The sequence below is a fragment of the Trifolium pratense genome, linkage group LG6 (assembly GCF_020283565.1).
Source record: "Trifolium pratense cultivar HEN17-A07 linkage group LG6, ARS_RC_1.1, whole genome shotgun sequence".
Lineage (NCBI taxonomy): Eukaryota > Viridiplantae > Streptophyta > Magnoliopsida > Fabales > Fabaceae > Trifolium > Trifolium pratense.
The window spans coordinates 11,823,947-11,840,088 of NC_060064.1; the positions used below are offsets into that span (position 1 = coordinate 11,823,947).

Genomic DNA, 16,142 nt, shown 5'->3' on the forward strand with positions numbered 1-16,142 from the left:
TCATTGTGGAATTCAAATTTTGAATTCAATGCTATATTACCTTCTCTCACCAACATAAATTAGAAACAAATGAACCTCTCTTAAATTTCTCATTCTCTCACAATTCTTTCCTTCATCATCTTTTACTACAATTCTATAATAACTTGATTTTTTGTTTGTTTTGCAGAAAGATTAAAATATATTCATCTCCATCTAACAACAACGCGGGTAAACTCATTTTTTCTCATACTCATTTTAAACTTCTCTTCTCATCTGTTTTATTTGTTCTTGATTTTTCTTACTTCAACTGCATAATTTAAACTTGAATGAATATTTGTTCTTTGCAGGAAAGTTGGAAGTATTTCAGTGATAACATCAAACAAGAACACGTGAAAGTAGAATAGTATAAGATTTTTCATGATTGAACAAATTCTACTCAAGATTCATGAACAAATTCTACTTCAAGGTATAATCTACACACAATTTTATATATTACTTTTTCATCAAAATAATTGTATTAATCCATAAAGGTTATACCAACCATGTATTCACAAGATATGTCACATGGAGAACAAAAAATAATCTAACTTAATTTTTCACAATGATCTGTCAAAAGATAGGGAGATGGGGAGATGTTGAAAACAGTGGTTTTGCATCAAACAACTTTCAAAGATTCAAGTAACCAAGAGCCAAAAATTATTCATGATAAAAACAAAAGATGAACACGGGAAACAAAACACTACCAAGGAAGATCGCGAGAAAAGAAAACACATACCAAGAAAGTGGAAGAATTTGATTTTGATAACATTTCTAATTGATTATATTGCAGGTATACTTTACAACATATTCATATTATTTTATTGTACAATTAACATAATTTTATCTTTTAGTTTCAGATCAAAATTAAATTATATATATATATATATATATATATATATATATATTAGTATCTTTTTAGATATATAGAGGAAAAAAGATGAATAAAATATAATTAAATCTACAAAATAAAAAGAATAAATCATATATACCGAGTAAAAAAACCATACAAAACATGGAAAAGTTATCAATTTTATTAGATTTATAAAAATAAAAAAAAGTAGATCAAGGGTGTGTAGAAAGAGAAAGAGATATTGGTAATGGTTACACTGATGCAATAAACTTTTTTATTTTGTGGGTCTCAATGACAATGAGCATACAGAAGTACTAATATTCATTTAATATAATATCTTATACCTTTGATGTGATTAATCATGTAGGGTAGTACTGCACAGTAGATTGCAGTAGAGGTGCAGGTTTTGTACCCAAAAAAATGTGCAGGTTGCGTAAGAAATATCATTATTAGAGTTTAAATTAAATTAAAATTAGAGTTAATGATAGAATTAAAATGTGCAGGTTGCGTAAGAAATATCATTATCTCAAACTGAATTAAAAAAAAAAAAATGAGTAAAAGTAAACAAATTTAAATAAAAAAAAAAGATCAATTAACATTAAATAAGAGGAATAAGAATATATACAGATCCAAAAAGAAACTATATTTTATTTCAGAAACTTTTGTAGAATCTAGAATCTAAAAGGAAACTGAAAAATACCAGATTGGCAAAAGAGAAGAAGACGAAGCCACACCCCAGATCGGAAAAAAAATCCAATTACATGATGAAGGTCATACATCTGGTATTAAACTCCATTAATGAGTTCATAGTTGACCTGTGATAGAGCTTTGACGGCGGAGCTCCGATGTGAACTTCACAAAGATGAAAAAAAAGAAAAAGAACGCCAAATAAATCGTTTTTATTTTGTATGTTCAAAGTTTTGATGCAAATATTTTTTGTTGTTGGGTTTTGAAAGAAAAAAAATATTCAACAAAGTAGATCTAGGGTTTTGTAGGTTTTTGAGATTTTTGTTTGATTTTGTGTTTTTTTGGTTTGATTTGGGTTTAAAAAGGTTAAATAAGTGTTTCTGGTTGAATATGGGATTTTTCTAGGGACGGTGACCGGCCGCCGGAAACAGAGTTGAGAAAAAGTGAAGGAGGGAGTAAGAGAGAGAAAAAAAAATGGAAAATGAAGGATCTGTGAAGAAAAAGTGTATATATACCCAATGTGATCCAATGTGCAAGTGTCCACGGCTGCGCACCGTAAGCTTTCCATCATCACCGCTTATCTTCATCAGACACATATATCTTTCTTTCCCTGTTCAGATCAGGATCATCTGATCAATCTGACGGTCAGTTTGAATCCTGGCACTTTTTATTTTTTTACGCTACTGTGCCCCAGCCTTTTGGTTTGGGCCTACGTTTTGCTATACTTGCATCCCCTGTTTTCAGTTTGCACTCCCCTTACCCGTTTAATTATTTATTTAATTTAAGTCTTTTAGTTTATTTTTATTTCTTCGTTTTGTTTATATATTTTGGTTTTTTCAAACTCAAAGTATAAATAATGCCAAAAAATATAAAATATCAATTTTATTCTCTATATTGATCTACATACATATCTATAAACTACTAAAAAAATTAAATTTGTTTTCTTTCTTTTTTGTCTCTAATATTGTTATGTATGACAGGAGATGAGAAGATGAAGCCACACCCAAGATCAGGGAACAAGTATCTCCAATTTTTTCATAATCAATTTTTAGACAAATTATACTATTCATTCATGTAATTGATAACAGTTTCAAAATAGCTAACATTTACATTAAATAAATCATATATGGGACAAATATGCTATTAATTCATAGTACTCATACTGATTAAATAAATCTAACTTCGAACAACAATTTTTTTAAATTTTTATTAATAAAGTGTAATTTATATGAATATAGGCATAACGTTACAACTCGTGCGATAACACAGGTCCCTTAAAATTAATGCAAATTGGTTATTTTATATGGGACGAAGGTATATGGTAATATATGAGTATTTTTCATTTTAAATGTAGTAACATTGTATGATTCAATTAAATTTTTATTTAAACTATAAAGAAAATATCCTTTATACTATAGTAAAATGGAAGGGACATGAATTCATGGATACACTCCACATCCACATGTTCATGCATATGCTAAGGCTAGCTATCTATACTAAAGTATGAATATTGTATTATTGTATTTCTAATATATTGCAAAGACAGAAATAATATATAATGGGTATTTGGACAAAATATTCTAACACATGATAAAAATTATAATATTGTATTATTGTTTTTTATAAAAATTTTAAAAATTTCATAATATCATATATACTGATAACAACCTCAAAATAATTATCATATATACTAAATAAATCATACATGAGACAAATTATGCTACTAATTCATGAAACTCATAACAATCTCAAAATAACTATCTTATATACTAAATAAATCATACATGAGACAAATTATACTACTGATTCATATAACTCATAACAATATCAAAATAACAATCACATATATTAAATAAATCATACATGAGACAAATTATGTTACTGATTAATGAGCTCATAACAATCTCAAAATAACTATCATATATATATACTAAATAAATCTTACATGAGACGAAATATGTTACTGATTCATATAACTCATAACAATATCAAAATAACAATCATATATAATAAATAAATCATCCATGGGACAAATTAAGCTACTGATTCATATAACTCATAACAATATCAAAATAATAATCATATATATTAAATAAATCATACATGAGGCAAATTATGCTACTGATTCATGAAACTCATAACAATCTCAAAATAACTATCATATATACTAAATAAATCATACATGGGACAAATTATGTATATAATTGATTAAATAAATTTAACTTTAAAAACATTTTTCAAGTAATGTTAACCATATTTTAATTAATCATATTACTTTATCTATTAATGAATATATACTCTTATTACTTTTTAAAAGTTGACTTAGCAAAGTGTAACTTAAAAAATATACGCGTAACGTTACGACCCGTGCGATAGCACGGGTATTATGCTAGTTTAACAGAATTCTTAAGTTTCTCGAGTCTTTAGTAAAAAAAAAAGGTTTCTTGAGTTTTGAAAGGCCGTTTGATCCTTTACGCTATGTAAAGGAAGTTGAACATACATGGTTTGTTACTTTGTTTATCGATACCCTTGTTTTTATTATAGAAAAGTTGAATTGTAAATATTAATTCTAGTGAGCTTTGTATTGGACCGATCATCTATTATTATTCTACTATTAATATTGTTTAACTTCTTATTATAGCACTCAATTATCATCCAATATTAACAATAAAAAAAAGCAGGCTAAAGTTAGTCTCTCTATTTATATGTGATATTTCTTCACAAAAAACTTACTAAGAAAAATGACTTCAAGTGGGAGTGCTTCAACCCATGAAATTTATGCTGCTCCTACATGCAATTGTAACAAAATGTGTGTTATATACATATCAGGGACAACTAACAACCCTAATAGACGTTTCTTTGGGTGTCCATATCTTAATGAGGTAAATCAGCAACTATATTTTAAAAACCCTAGTTTTATTTCATATTTTGAACTCATTTTCATTTAATATTTTAGGTTGATTTATTTTACGGTAATATTTTAAGTTGATTATTAAACAATGTATGTATTATTAATTTTTTGCCGATGATGTTGTAGAAAAACATGCCACATTGTAACTACTTCATGTGGGAGGATGAATTCATTGTGTTGCAAGCTAGAATGGTTCAGCTACAAGAAACTGCGATTATTAATCATTATGAAAGAGAAATGGAAGTCATGAAAATTCAGATGGATAGGGTTGCGGAAGCTAAAACCAATCAATTGGAGATGAATATAATAGAGCGGGATATTGAAGTCGTGAGATTTCAAATGTATGAATCACAAGTGACGAGAAGCAATCGAAAACCATGTTGTACTTGTACAGTGTCAGGGCTTTTGATTGTGGCTTTTGTTATATCATTTTGGACTTGGTGGAAGTACAAATTACAGTCTAAGTAATAATGTATTAAGATTAGAGCTGTTTTACCCTGGGCCAAAAGTAAAAAAATTGTTGTCTATAGGCAACGCCCGTATACTCAATGTATGACAGTTTTCATGCTTTTAGCTACACTTATGAGGCGTTGCCAAAAGTGAAAAATATTGTAGAACACTTTTCTCTTCGCTTGTAGTTTTGTTTTTTCCTTTTTTGTAACGGTTTGAGTCCATTTGTGTTGATGGCTTGAGATTAAGGATCCGTTTAGCATGAGCCAATTCATGTATTGGTGCATGTTGGACAAATGATGAGAAACGTTAGATTAAGTAGACTCATGGATCTTATGATGCGTTATCTATATCAAAATATTTTTCTCTCTCGTATCTATTCTCTCTCATCTCATCTCTTTCCAGTAACATCAATAATTCACTTGCAGTATGACCATAGAAATTCAAACATCATTCAACTTAAACCAACATAAGGATTAAGGAATCACAAAAAAAATATTTTTTTAGTAATTTGTTAATAAGTTGCTGTGTTAAGAGATTCTTCCTTAATGTGAAATACTAATGGTTAAGTTATTTTTTAAAAAATAAAATCCTTCTAGTAATGTTTTTTTTGTTGTTGACAGAATTCTAGTATTGAATGTTAATTGATGAGAGAAATTCTTTGAATTTAAAAGCTTGTTTGATTTCCAGTGAAACAATTTTTTTCTTTTCTTTTTTTCTGAATCGGCAATGTTATAGATAGTTGATATTCATAGGATTTGTGTTGTTGATGATGAAGATGAGAGAGCATAAAGATGAGAGAGAAATGGAAGAGGAGAGAGTAATTGTGTGTGGATACATTACCATAAAATCTGTAAATCCTACTAAATTTATGGTTAAAAATTGATGAGTCCAAAATGGACCAATAGATGTATTGGTCCAACTTATACGGATCCTGAGATTAAACATATCTAGCCCTACATGGAAGTGTTGATGGCTTGTTAGGTGGGATTGCATGCGGTGTTATGTGGGAGTATCAGGGCGGATATCTAGACAAGTTAAACCTAATAGCTATTTTTATCATTTTAATAGTGTTTGTTATAGATTTTTGTAGAAAATCATTTGTAACCCCAAAATGAAAAGTTAATCCTAATAGCTTTTCTAAAATTAATTTATGTTTTAAAAAAAACTAAGGTTTGATGAAGAAGACAATGCAAATTATGTGGTGAAAATATTACTCAGAGCACAATAGTTGAAAACATCTTACATTCTTTAACATCAAGATTCAATTATGTGGTTTGCTCTATTGAGGAGTCAAATGATACAACAACAATGACAGTTGATCAATTGCAGAGCAGCTTACTTGTTCAAGAACAAAGAATGAAGATCAAAAGGATGAACAAGAACAAATTCTCAAAGTCTTTAATGGTGGAAGATGATATGGTGGTAGAGGAGAGAATTCATATGGAAGAGGTCGTGGCAGAAGCAGGGGACGTAGTGGGAGAGGTACAAAATTCAATAAAGACTCTGTTGAATGCTTTAAGTGTCACAAGCTAGGTCACTTTCAAGCTAATTGTCCTAGTTGGGAAGAAGACAATGCAAATTATGCTCAGTTTGATGAAGAAGAAATTTTGTCTATGGCTCAAGAAACAAAATCCAAAGATCCTCAAGAGTCTGATACAAAAAATGAATTATGGTTTTTGGATTCAGGTTGCAGCAATCACGTGGTTGGAAATAAGAATCGGCTATTTGAATATGATGACACCTTCAAAGATTCAGTAAAATTGGATGATGACTCAAAGATGGCAGTTGAAGGAAAAGGTAACTTGAAATTACACATTGAAGGTTTTACTCAAGTTCTTACAAATGTATTATTTACCTAGTTTAAAGAACATTCTATTAAGTATGAGCCAATTACAACAGAAAAATCTAATTGTCATCTTCAAAAATAACACCTGCAAAGTCTTTCATGAAGAGAAAGACTTGATTATGGCCACACATATGTCCTTGAATAGGATGTTTGTGATTAAAGCACTAGTTATAGTCCCTCACTGCATGAAAATTTCAAAAAAAAATGATGCTACTCTATGGCACCAGAGATATGGCCACCTAAGTTTCAAAGGAATGAATGTGTTACCTCAAAAGGAAATGGTCACTGGCTTACCATAATTGAAGGAACCTAATGAAATATGCTCAAACTGTATGAAAGGCAAACAACATAAGCAAACTGTACCAAAGTAAAGCTCATGGAGAGCTAGTATTAAATTGGAACTAGTTCACTCAGATATATGTGGACCAATCAACCCTGAACAAATGGAAAGAAGAGATATTAAACAATGTATGTATTATTAATTTTTTGCCGATGATGTTGTAGAAAAACATGCCACATTGTAACAACTTCATGTGGGAGGATGAATTCATTGTGTTGCAAGCTAGAATGGTTCAGCTACAAGAAACTGCGATTATTAATCATTATGAAAGAGAAATGGAAGTCATGAAAATTCAGATGGATAGGGTTGCGGAAGCTAAAATCAATCAATTGGAGATGAATATAATAGAGAGGAATATTGAAGTCGTGAGATTTCAAATGAATGAATCACAAGTGACGATAAGCAATCGAAAACCATGTTGTACTTGTACAGTGTCAGGGCTTTTGATTGTGGCTTTTGTTATATCATTTTGGACTTGGTGGAAGTACAAATTACAGTCTAAGTAATAATGTATTAAGATTAGAGCTGTTTTACCCTGGGCCGAAAGTAAAAAAATTGTTGTCTATAGGCAACGCCCGTATACTCAATGTATGATAGTTTTCATGCTTTTAGCTACACTTATGAGGCGTTGCCAAAAGTGAAAAATATTGTAGAACACTTTTCTTTTCGCTTGTAGTTTTGTTTTTTCCTTTTTTGTAACGGTTTGAGTCCATTTGTGTTGATGGCTTGAGATTAAGGATCCGTTTAGCATGAGCCAATTCATGTATTGGTGCATGTTGGACAAATGATGAGAAACGTTAGATTAAGTAGACTCATGGATCTTATGATGCGTTATCTATATCAAAATATTTTTCTCTCTCTTATCTATTCTCTCTCATCTCATCTCTTTCCAGTAACATCAATAATTCACTTGCAGTATGACCATAGAAATTCAAACATCATTCAACTTAAACCAACATAAGGATTAAGGAATCACAAAAAAAATATTTTTTTAGTAATTTGTTAATAAGTTGCTGTGTTAAGAGATTCTTCCTTAATGTGAAATACTAATGGTTAAGTTATTTTTTAAAAAATAAAATCCTTCTAGTAATGTTTTTTTTGTTGTTGACAGAATTCTAGTATTGAATGTTAATTGATGAGAGAAATTCTTTGAGTTTAAAAGCTTGTTTGATTTCCAGTGAAACAATTTTTTTCTTTTCTTTTTTTCTGAATCGGCAATGTTATAGATAGTTGATATTCATAGGATTTGTGTTGTTGATGATGAAGATGAGAGAGCATAAAGATGAGAGAGAAATGGAAGAGGAGAGAGTAATTGTGTGTGGATACATTACCATAAAATCTGTAAATCCTACTAAATTTATGGTTAAAAATTGATGAGTCCAAAATGGACCAATAGATGTATTGGTCCAACTTATACGGATCCTGAGATTAAACATATCTAGCCCTACATGGAAGTGTTGATGGCTTGTTAGGTGGGATTGCATGCGGTGTTATGTGGGAGTATCAGGGCGGATATCTAGACAAGTTAAACCTAATAGCTATTTTTATCATTTTAATAGTGTTTGTTATAGATTTTTGTAGAAAATCATTTGTAACCCCAAAATGAAAAGTTAATCCTAATAGCTTTTCTAAAATTAATTTATGTTTTAAAAAAAACTAAGGTTTGATGAAGAAGACAATGCAAATTATGTGGTGAAAATATTACTCAGAGCACAATAGTTGAAAACATCTTACATTCTTTAACATCAAGATTCAATTATGTGGTTTGCTCTATTGAGGAGTCAAATGATACAACAACAATGACAGTTGATCAATTGCAGAGCAGCTTACTTGTTCAAGAACAAAGAATGAAGATCAAAAGGATGAACAAGAACAAATTCTCAAAGTCTTTAATGGTGGAAGATGATATGGTGGTAGAGGAGAGAATTCATATGGAAGAGGTCGTGGCAGAAGCAGGGGACGTAGTGGGAGAGGTACAAAATTCAATAAAGACTCTGTTGAATGCTTTAAGTGTCACAAGCTAGGTCACTTTCAAGCTAATTGTCCTAGTTGGGAAGAAGACAATGCAAATTATGCTCAGTTTGATGAAGAAGAAATTTTGTCTATGGCTCAAGAAACAAAATCCAAAGATCCTCAAGAGTCTGATACAAAAAATGAATTATGGTTTTTGGATTCAGGTTGCAGCAATCACGTGGTTGGAAATAAGAATCGGCTATTTGAATATGATGACACCTTCAAAGATTCAGTAAAATTGGATGATGACTCAAAGATGGCAGTTGAAGGAAAAGGTAACTTGAAATTACACATTGAAGGTTTTACTCAAGTTCTTACAAATGTATTATTTACCTAGTTTAAAGAACATTCTATTAAGTATGAGCCAATTCCAACAGAAAAATCTAATTGTCATCTTCAAAAATAACACCTGCAAAGTCTTTCATGAAGAGAAAGATTTGATTATGGCCACACATATGTCCTTGAATAGGATGTTTGTGATTAAAGCACTAGTTATAGTCCCTCACTGCATGAAAATTTCAAAAGAAAATGATGCTACTCTATGGCACCAGAGATATGGCCACCTAAGTTTCAAAGGAATGAATGTGTTACCTCAAAAGGAAATGGTCACTGGCTTACCATAATTGAAGGAACCTAATGAAATATGCTCAAACTGTATGAAAGGCAAACAACATAAGCAAACTGTACCAAAGTAAAGCTCATGGAGAGCTAGTATTAAATTGGAACTAGTTCACTCAGATATATGTGGACCAATCAACCCTGAACAAATGGAAAGAAGAGATATTAAACAATGTATGTATTATTAATTTTTTGCCGATGATGTTGTAGAAAAACATGCCACATTGTAACAACTTCATGTGGGAGGATGAATTCATTGTGTTGCAAGCTAGAATGGTTCAGCTACAAGAAACTGCGATTATTAATCATTATGAAAGAGAAATGGAAGTCATGAAAATTCAGATGGATAGGGTTGCGGAAGCTAAAATCAATCAATTGGAGATGAATATAATAGAGAGGAATATTGAAGTCGTGAGATTTCAAATGAATGAATCACAAGTGACAATAAGCAATCGAAAACCATGTTGTACTTGTACAGTGTCAGGGCTTTTGATTGTGGCTTTTGTTATATCATTTTGGACTTGGTGGAAGTACAAATTACAGTCTAAGTAATAATGTATTAAGATTAGAGCTGTTTTACCCTGGGCCGAAAGTAAAAAAATTGTTGTCTATAGGCAACGCCCGTATACTCAATGTATGATAGTTTTCATGCTTTTAGCTACACTTATGAGGCGTTGCCAAAAGTGAAAAATATTGTAGAACACTTTTCTTTTCGCTTGTAGTTTTGTTTTTTCCTTTTTTGTAACGGTTTGAGTCCATTTGTGTTGATGGCTTGAGATTAAGGATCCGTTTAGCATGAGCCAATTCATGTATTGGTGCATGTTGGACAAATGATGAGAAACGTTAGATTAAGTAGACTCATGGATCTTATGATGCGTTATCTATATCAAAATATTTTTCTCTCTCTTATCTATTCTCTCTCATCTCATCTCTTTCCAGTAACATCAATAATTCACTTGCAGTATGACCATAGAAATTCAAACATCATTCAACTTAAACCAACATAAGGATTAAGGAATCACAAAAAAAAATATTTTTTTAGTAATTTGTTAATAAGTTGCTGTGTTAAGAGATTCTTCCTTAATGTGAAATACTAATGGTTAAGTTATTTTTTAAAAAATAAAATCCTTCTAGTAATGTTTTTTTTGTTGTTGACAGAATTCTAGTATTGAATGTTAATTGATGAGAGAAATTCTTTGAGTTTAAAAGCTTGTTTGATTTCCAGTGAAACAATTTTTTTCTTTTCTTTTTTTCTGAATCGGCAATGTTATAGATAGTTGATATTCATAGGATTTGTGTTGTTGATGATGAAGATGAGAGAGCATAAAGATGAGAGAGAAATGGAAGAGGAGAGAGTAATTATGTGTGGATACACTACCATAAAATCTGTAAATCCTACTAAATCTATGGTTAAAAATTGATGAGTCCAAAATGGACCAATAGATGTATTGGTCCAACTTATACGGATCCTGAGATTAAACATATCTAGCCCTACATGGAAGTGTTGATGGCTTGTTAGGTGGGATTGCATGCGGTGCTATGTGGGAGTATCAGGGCGGATATCTAGACATGTTAAACCTAATAGCTATTTTTATCATTTTAATAGTGTTTGTTATAGATTTTTGTAGAAAATCATTTTTAACCCCAAAATGAAAAGTTAATCCTAATAGCTTTTCTAAAATTAATTTATGTTTTAAAAAAAACTAAGGAATCTAAATGTAAGAGCTTCACATTTAAAAAATAAATAAATTTATGATAGCAAACAAACAGAAATTAGCTTTAGGGTTTTTTTATCTAAAATCTCTAAAAAAGAGTCTCTAAATTTTTTCAAAAGAAAATCATTTTTTTAAAACTGATCCATGCTTATGGAAAACTTGTTGAGATCCAAGGAGTATTGGAGTCTCATAGAAGATGGAGTAATTATGGCTTCTGCAGGAGCAACACAAGATCAAATTCAAGCTGCGAATGAAAGCAAATTGAAAGATTTGAAGGCCAAAAATTACTTGTTTCAAGCAATTGATAGATCAATTCTTGAAACCATTCTTACGCGAGGCTCAGCCAAGGAGATATGAGACTCTATGCGTCAAAAGTATCAGGGTTCAACCAAAGTTAAGAGAGCACAATTACAGGAACTGAGAAAAGAATTTGAAATATTGAACATGAAGATTGGTGAATCCATTTGAAATCTGGCACGCAGTGAACACAATGCTGCACAAGATGCTATAGCACACGTTGCAGCACGACAGTCGCAGAACACAGTAAATAAATAAATAAATTGCAGAACAATAAATAAGACAGGAAATTGTTAACCCAGTTCAGTGCAACGTCACCTACTCTGGGGGATACCAATCCAGGAATGAATCCACTATAATAGCTCTAGTTCAAAGCCCTCGACCAACACCCGGTACTTGACTTATCACCTAGACACTACCCGTGCAATCCTACCTAAGAACCTCTTAGATAATGAGACCCCGTCCCAAATTCCCTCTAACAACACGCACTATGTTGCTGTCAATAATAACGATAAGGATGGAGACACTCTCCTAGAAACTAGACCACACTCTTGCTTAAAAGCTTATGAGTGAATCACACAAACTAACTCCGTGCTTAAAAGCTTAGGAGCAGCTTACAATAAACAACACAAACACAGTCCTAAACTTGCATCAAAACGATACAAGAAAGGCTCACAAAAGACACACACACTAAACCTTAAAACGCACGCTTTATGAAATACAAGGTTTAGAAATCGCAAGTTCAATAGCCTTGAGGCTTCACATATTTATAGTCTTCAATTGTCTTGATGTCCAAGTTAGGTCTTCAGACTTGTACAGCTGTGAGAATTGCGGCCAACCCTATATTATTTTCAGAAATATAATTCCTGTTGTTCCAAACAAAAAAAAAACGCAAAAATATAATATAATTATATTTTTGTTTTAAATAACTTTCCTTTGACCGACTTCAATAAAACTTGCTGAGTAAGTCTCGTCTTGCCTAAACGCACGTGCCTGAATATATAATTGAAGCAAATCTTGGCTCAGATTTGAAATAAAAATTCTGCACGAAAAACAGAGCTTCAGGATGCTGTACTATAATGCTACAGCATCTCAGTTCAGCATCTGGCTGGTTGGCTTTTGCAAAATGTAGCCAATCAAAACACCAACAATCTCCCCCTTTGGCAAATTTTGGCTAAAACAACCTTAGGCCAGTGCATAGAGAGATACAGTCTAATCTTTCCTTCGAGTCAACATAAGCACACAACTAGGAAAGAAAGTAGAACGATGCTAAGCTATTTGAACTTTCCTTCGAGTCAACATACGCACACAACTAGGAAAGAAAGTAAAAGAATTCATCAGATGAATAGATAGCTAGCACGTAAGCATCAGAGGCATGCAACAGCGGAACATAACACATCTTAGCCTCAAAGTACAGACAGAGAGAAATAAACTCTCACATAGTGGATTCAAGATCGGAGAAATAGACTCCTTAAAATTTAAGCAACGCCACAGAGAATAGGAAAAATAAATTCCTATATAAGCATGCATATTAAAAGTAGTAGAAAAATAAATTCTACCTACTCCCCCTCAATATATGCATAAACAACTTTCACTCCCCCTCAAATTATGCATATCACATAAAACATGCTATACTAGATGCTATAGCATTGTTCATCACATCATGCACATTTCACATTTTTTACTCCCCCTTTTTAGCCATAAATTCTGACAAATAAAGTCAGTACCACAGAACAGGAGCATAACAAAGAACCATAGAATACCAAGTAGCTAAAAGTCACAGAGAGTCAGATCATAGAGGATCACATAGTACAGATTACAAACCATGAGGCCTAAGCCTTCAAAAAATAACATCCAAGATAAGAAAAAGTTACAGAAGGAAACAGATCATATTGAGGGACTTTCATCAGAAGCCATCTCCTCTTCTACAGTGTCACCACCTGCAAGATCATCATCATGAGAAACACCATGGGAAGGACCAACTCCATCCTCATTTGCCTGTGACTGCTCAAGCTCCAAGGCTTGGATTACACCATCTACCAGCTCCTTCTTCTCACTTAGCATATTACTAACCTCCCTGAGATTAGCAATCATTTGTCTCTTGGTCATACCAACAGCTGGTGTCTTCAAAGATGCTACAGCAATGACTGCAGCATGTTTCCCTTCCAATAGTCTAAAATCCATGGTTAAGGCTGAGGGTCTAGAGACAGGCACATCAGAGTTAGTGCAGATGTCAGGATGTTGAGACAAGATAATACCACAGATCAGAGTGGGAAAGGCTATTGGCATTTTTACAGCAGTGGAAGAGCCATGAAGAATTGTTGCATTAAAAATATGAGTGCCATAATCAAAAACAGTACCAGTGCCTATGGCATAGATAAATTTGGCCAAACCTGTAGCTACACTGTTGGAGTGTGTAGTGGGGACCCAGTTGGCTGCACCAATTTTGTTCAGCAGAGCATATTTTGTGGTTAATTTAGCAGCAGAAAGTTTGCCAGCCCTTGGCCATGCTCTCACTTTGTCACCAGTGATGGTCCTGCATATCTCATTCATAGATGTCTCTAATTCAGCTGCAGGAGCAGTACTTCTTCCCAGATATTCGTTGATGACAACTGGTGAGAAATCAACACATTTGCCTCTTACATACACCTTTAAGTATTCAGGGCTTAAAGGATCATCACAGTCAGCTGGGATGTTTACCAAGAATTCTCTAGTCAACTTATCATAGCATTTACCCAACTCAGATACAGTTTTCAGCAGTCCTGCTTCCTCTAACAATTTCACAATGTCTTGACATTTCAAAAATTCTTCAGTTAGGTTCCTCTCAATGGCCATTCTTCTTTTGACTACAAACTTCCACCTGTCAACATATTCAACACAATGGAAAGACACATTGTCAATAGGTACAGATGGGACAGTAGGGGCCATCCTTTTTCTCTTGGCAGACCTCTGAGAAGATGCTGCAGGGGATGCTTCAGGAGATGCTCCAGCATCTTGATCTTCCTCATAATCAGAGTCACTAGAGGAGACAATTTTTCTCTTCTCAATCTTCTTCTTACTTTCAGAGGGTACAGTTACCTTGCTCCACCGTTTCTTAGGTCCAATTTTAGTTTTGGTGGCTTCAGAAGGAGTGGCTATATCCTTTCCTGCATTACTTCTTAGCCTCCTAGATATACCAGCCCTAGGAGTACTCTTGTATTGAAGACTTTCAACATCAATTTCATTTGCCTCACTTGTATCAGGCATACTTGCAGTTTTACCCTTATCCTGGGTAATGACATCAGCAGGGATGGTGGTTTCAGTCCCTTTTTCATGAACAGGAGCCACAGGAGAGTTTGGTGACTCAGGGACTACAGAAGTACTAATATCAATATGTGCTGCAGATGCTGTAGCATCATTTGCAGCATCTAGCCCAGAACCTGTATTTTCATCAACTGTCATCTCAGACACAAGATTGGCCTTAGAGTTAGCGCCAATATTATCAACAACAACATCAGGGTTTTCCAAGGAGGTTTCCCCCAATTTCTCAGCAGACCTAGGTTTTTCTAATCCTAGGGTTTCAGTTAAATCCAATTCCAAACTTAAATTCTTCTTACTAGAATCAGATGCTTCAACATTCACATCAACATTTGCAGTAGCAGGATTATCAAGATACAATTCACGCATTGTATGAACAGCTTTAGGAGTGGATTTCGATTTCTTACCCGTTTGTTTCGAAGCAGATGTCGCACGCGAAGTGGATTGAGTTCGTTTAGAACTTTTCTTTGGTGTTGTCTTCTTCGCTGAAATCTTCTTTCTCTTCGTTGTTTCCTCAGGAAAAATGGTAGTGAGAGGATACGCGACGGTGATTTGTTGAGGGAGACAATCGTATGAGGGTGATATGGTGGTTTGTGCCGGAAGAGTTTTGTCGTTCTTGGAAGGAGATGGAGTTTGAGAGCTTGACATGGTGGTTAGTATTTGTGAGTGAAGGTTTTCAACAATGGAGGTTGAGAGGAGAAGTTGAGTGGTTGTTGGAGAGAGAGAATGGGGAGAGATAGTGTGAAAGAGAAAATAAAAGGTTGTAGCGCGTGAAAAGAAGTTATGGAAGTTTTTGATTACTTCCCTTGATTTGCGTGCACCAATGAATGAAGTGAGGAGAAACACTTCAACTGCACGCTTTTTATGCTGTAATTGCTACAAATCTTCAAACAGGCAAATACCAAGTTTGCCTCGCAATTTTTCAAATTGAACTGCGTCTAGAGCCTTAGTAAATATATTAGCCAGTTGTTCTTCAGTTGAAATATGCTCAAGAGTTACAGTACCTTCTTCAACTAGGTCTCTAATAAAGTGGTGTCTAATATCAATATGCTTCGTCCTGCTATGTTGGATAGGATTCTTTGATATATTGATGGCAC

The 16,142-nt window shown here is 33.1% G+C and overlaps 2 protein-coding genes and 1 long non-coding RNA gene across 3 annotated transcripts; 2 read left to right on the forward strand and 1 right to left on the reverse strand.

The window, feature by feature from the left end:
* The first annotated feature begins 341 nt into the window (after nt 1-341).
* On the forward strand, nt 342-2,737 carry LOC123890104. The gene is made up of 4 exons (XR_006802715.1): nt 342-445; nt 596-808; nt 1,961-2,199; nt 2,536-2,737. It is a non-coding gene; the product is annotated as an uncharacterized LOC123890104 (long non-coding RNA).
* A 1,542-nt stretch (nt 2,738-4,279) lies between these two features.
* Nucleotides 4,280-5,291, forward strand: LOC123890105. Its single transcript, XM_045939649.1, has 2 exons — nt 4,280-4,437; nt 4,593-5,291. Exons 1-2 carry the CDS (start codon nt 4,297-4,299, stop codon nt 4,932-4,934), a joined length of 483 nt encoding a protein of 160 aa, XP_045795605.1. The 5' UTR covers nt 4,280-4,296; the 3' UTR covers nt 4,935-5,291.
* Nucleotides 5,292-13,635: 8,344 nt separating this feature from the next.
* LOC123891734 lies at nt 13,636-15,693 on the reverse strand. Its single transcript, XM_045941632.1, has one exon. It carries the CDS (start codon nt 15,691-15,693, stop codon nt 13,636-13,638), a length of 2,058 nt encoding a protein of 685 aa, XP_045797588.1.
* Between the last annotated feature and the right edge of the window lie 449 nt (nt 15,694-16,142).

Excerpts from the sequence above, each read along its gene's own strand:
- LOC123890105 (XM_045939649.1), top strand. The coding sequence starts at position 4,297 with ATGACTTCAAGTGGGAGTGCTTCAACCCATGAAATTTATGCTGCTCCT. Across the intron at positions 4,438-4,592 it reads GGTGTCCATATCTTAATGAG|AAAAACATGCCACATTGTAA; the intron begins GTAAATCAGCAA and ends ATGATGTTGTAG.
- LOC123891734 (XM_045941632.1), bottom strand. The coding sequence starts at position 15,693 with ATGTCAAGCTCTCAAACTCCATCTCCTTCCAAGAACGACAAAACTCTT.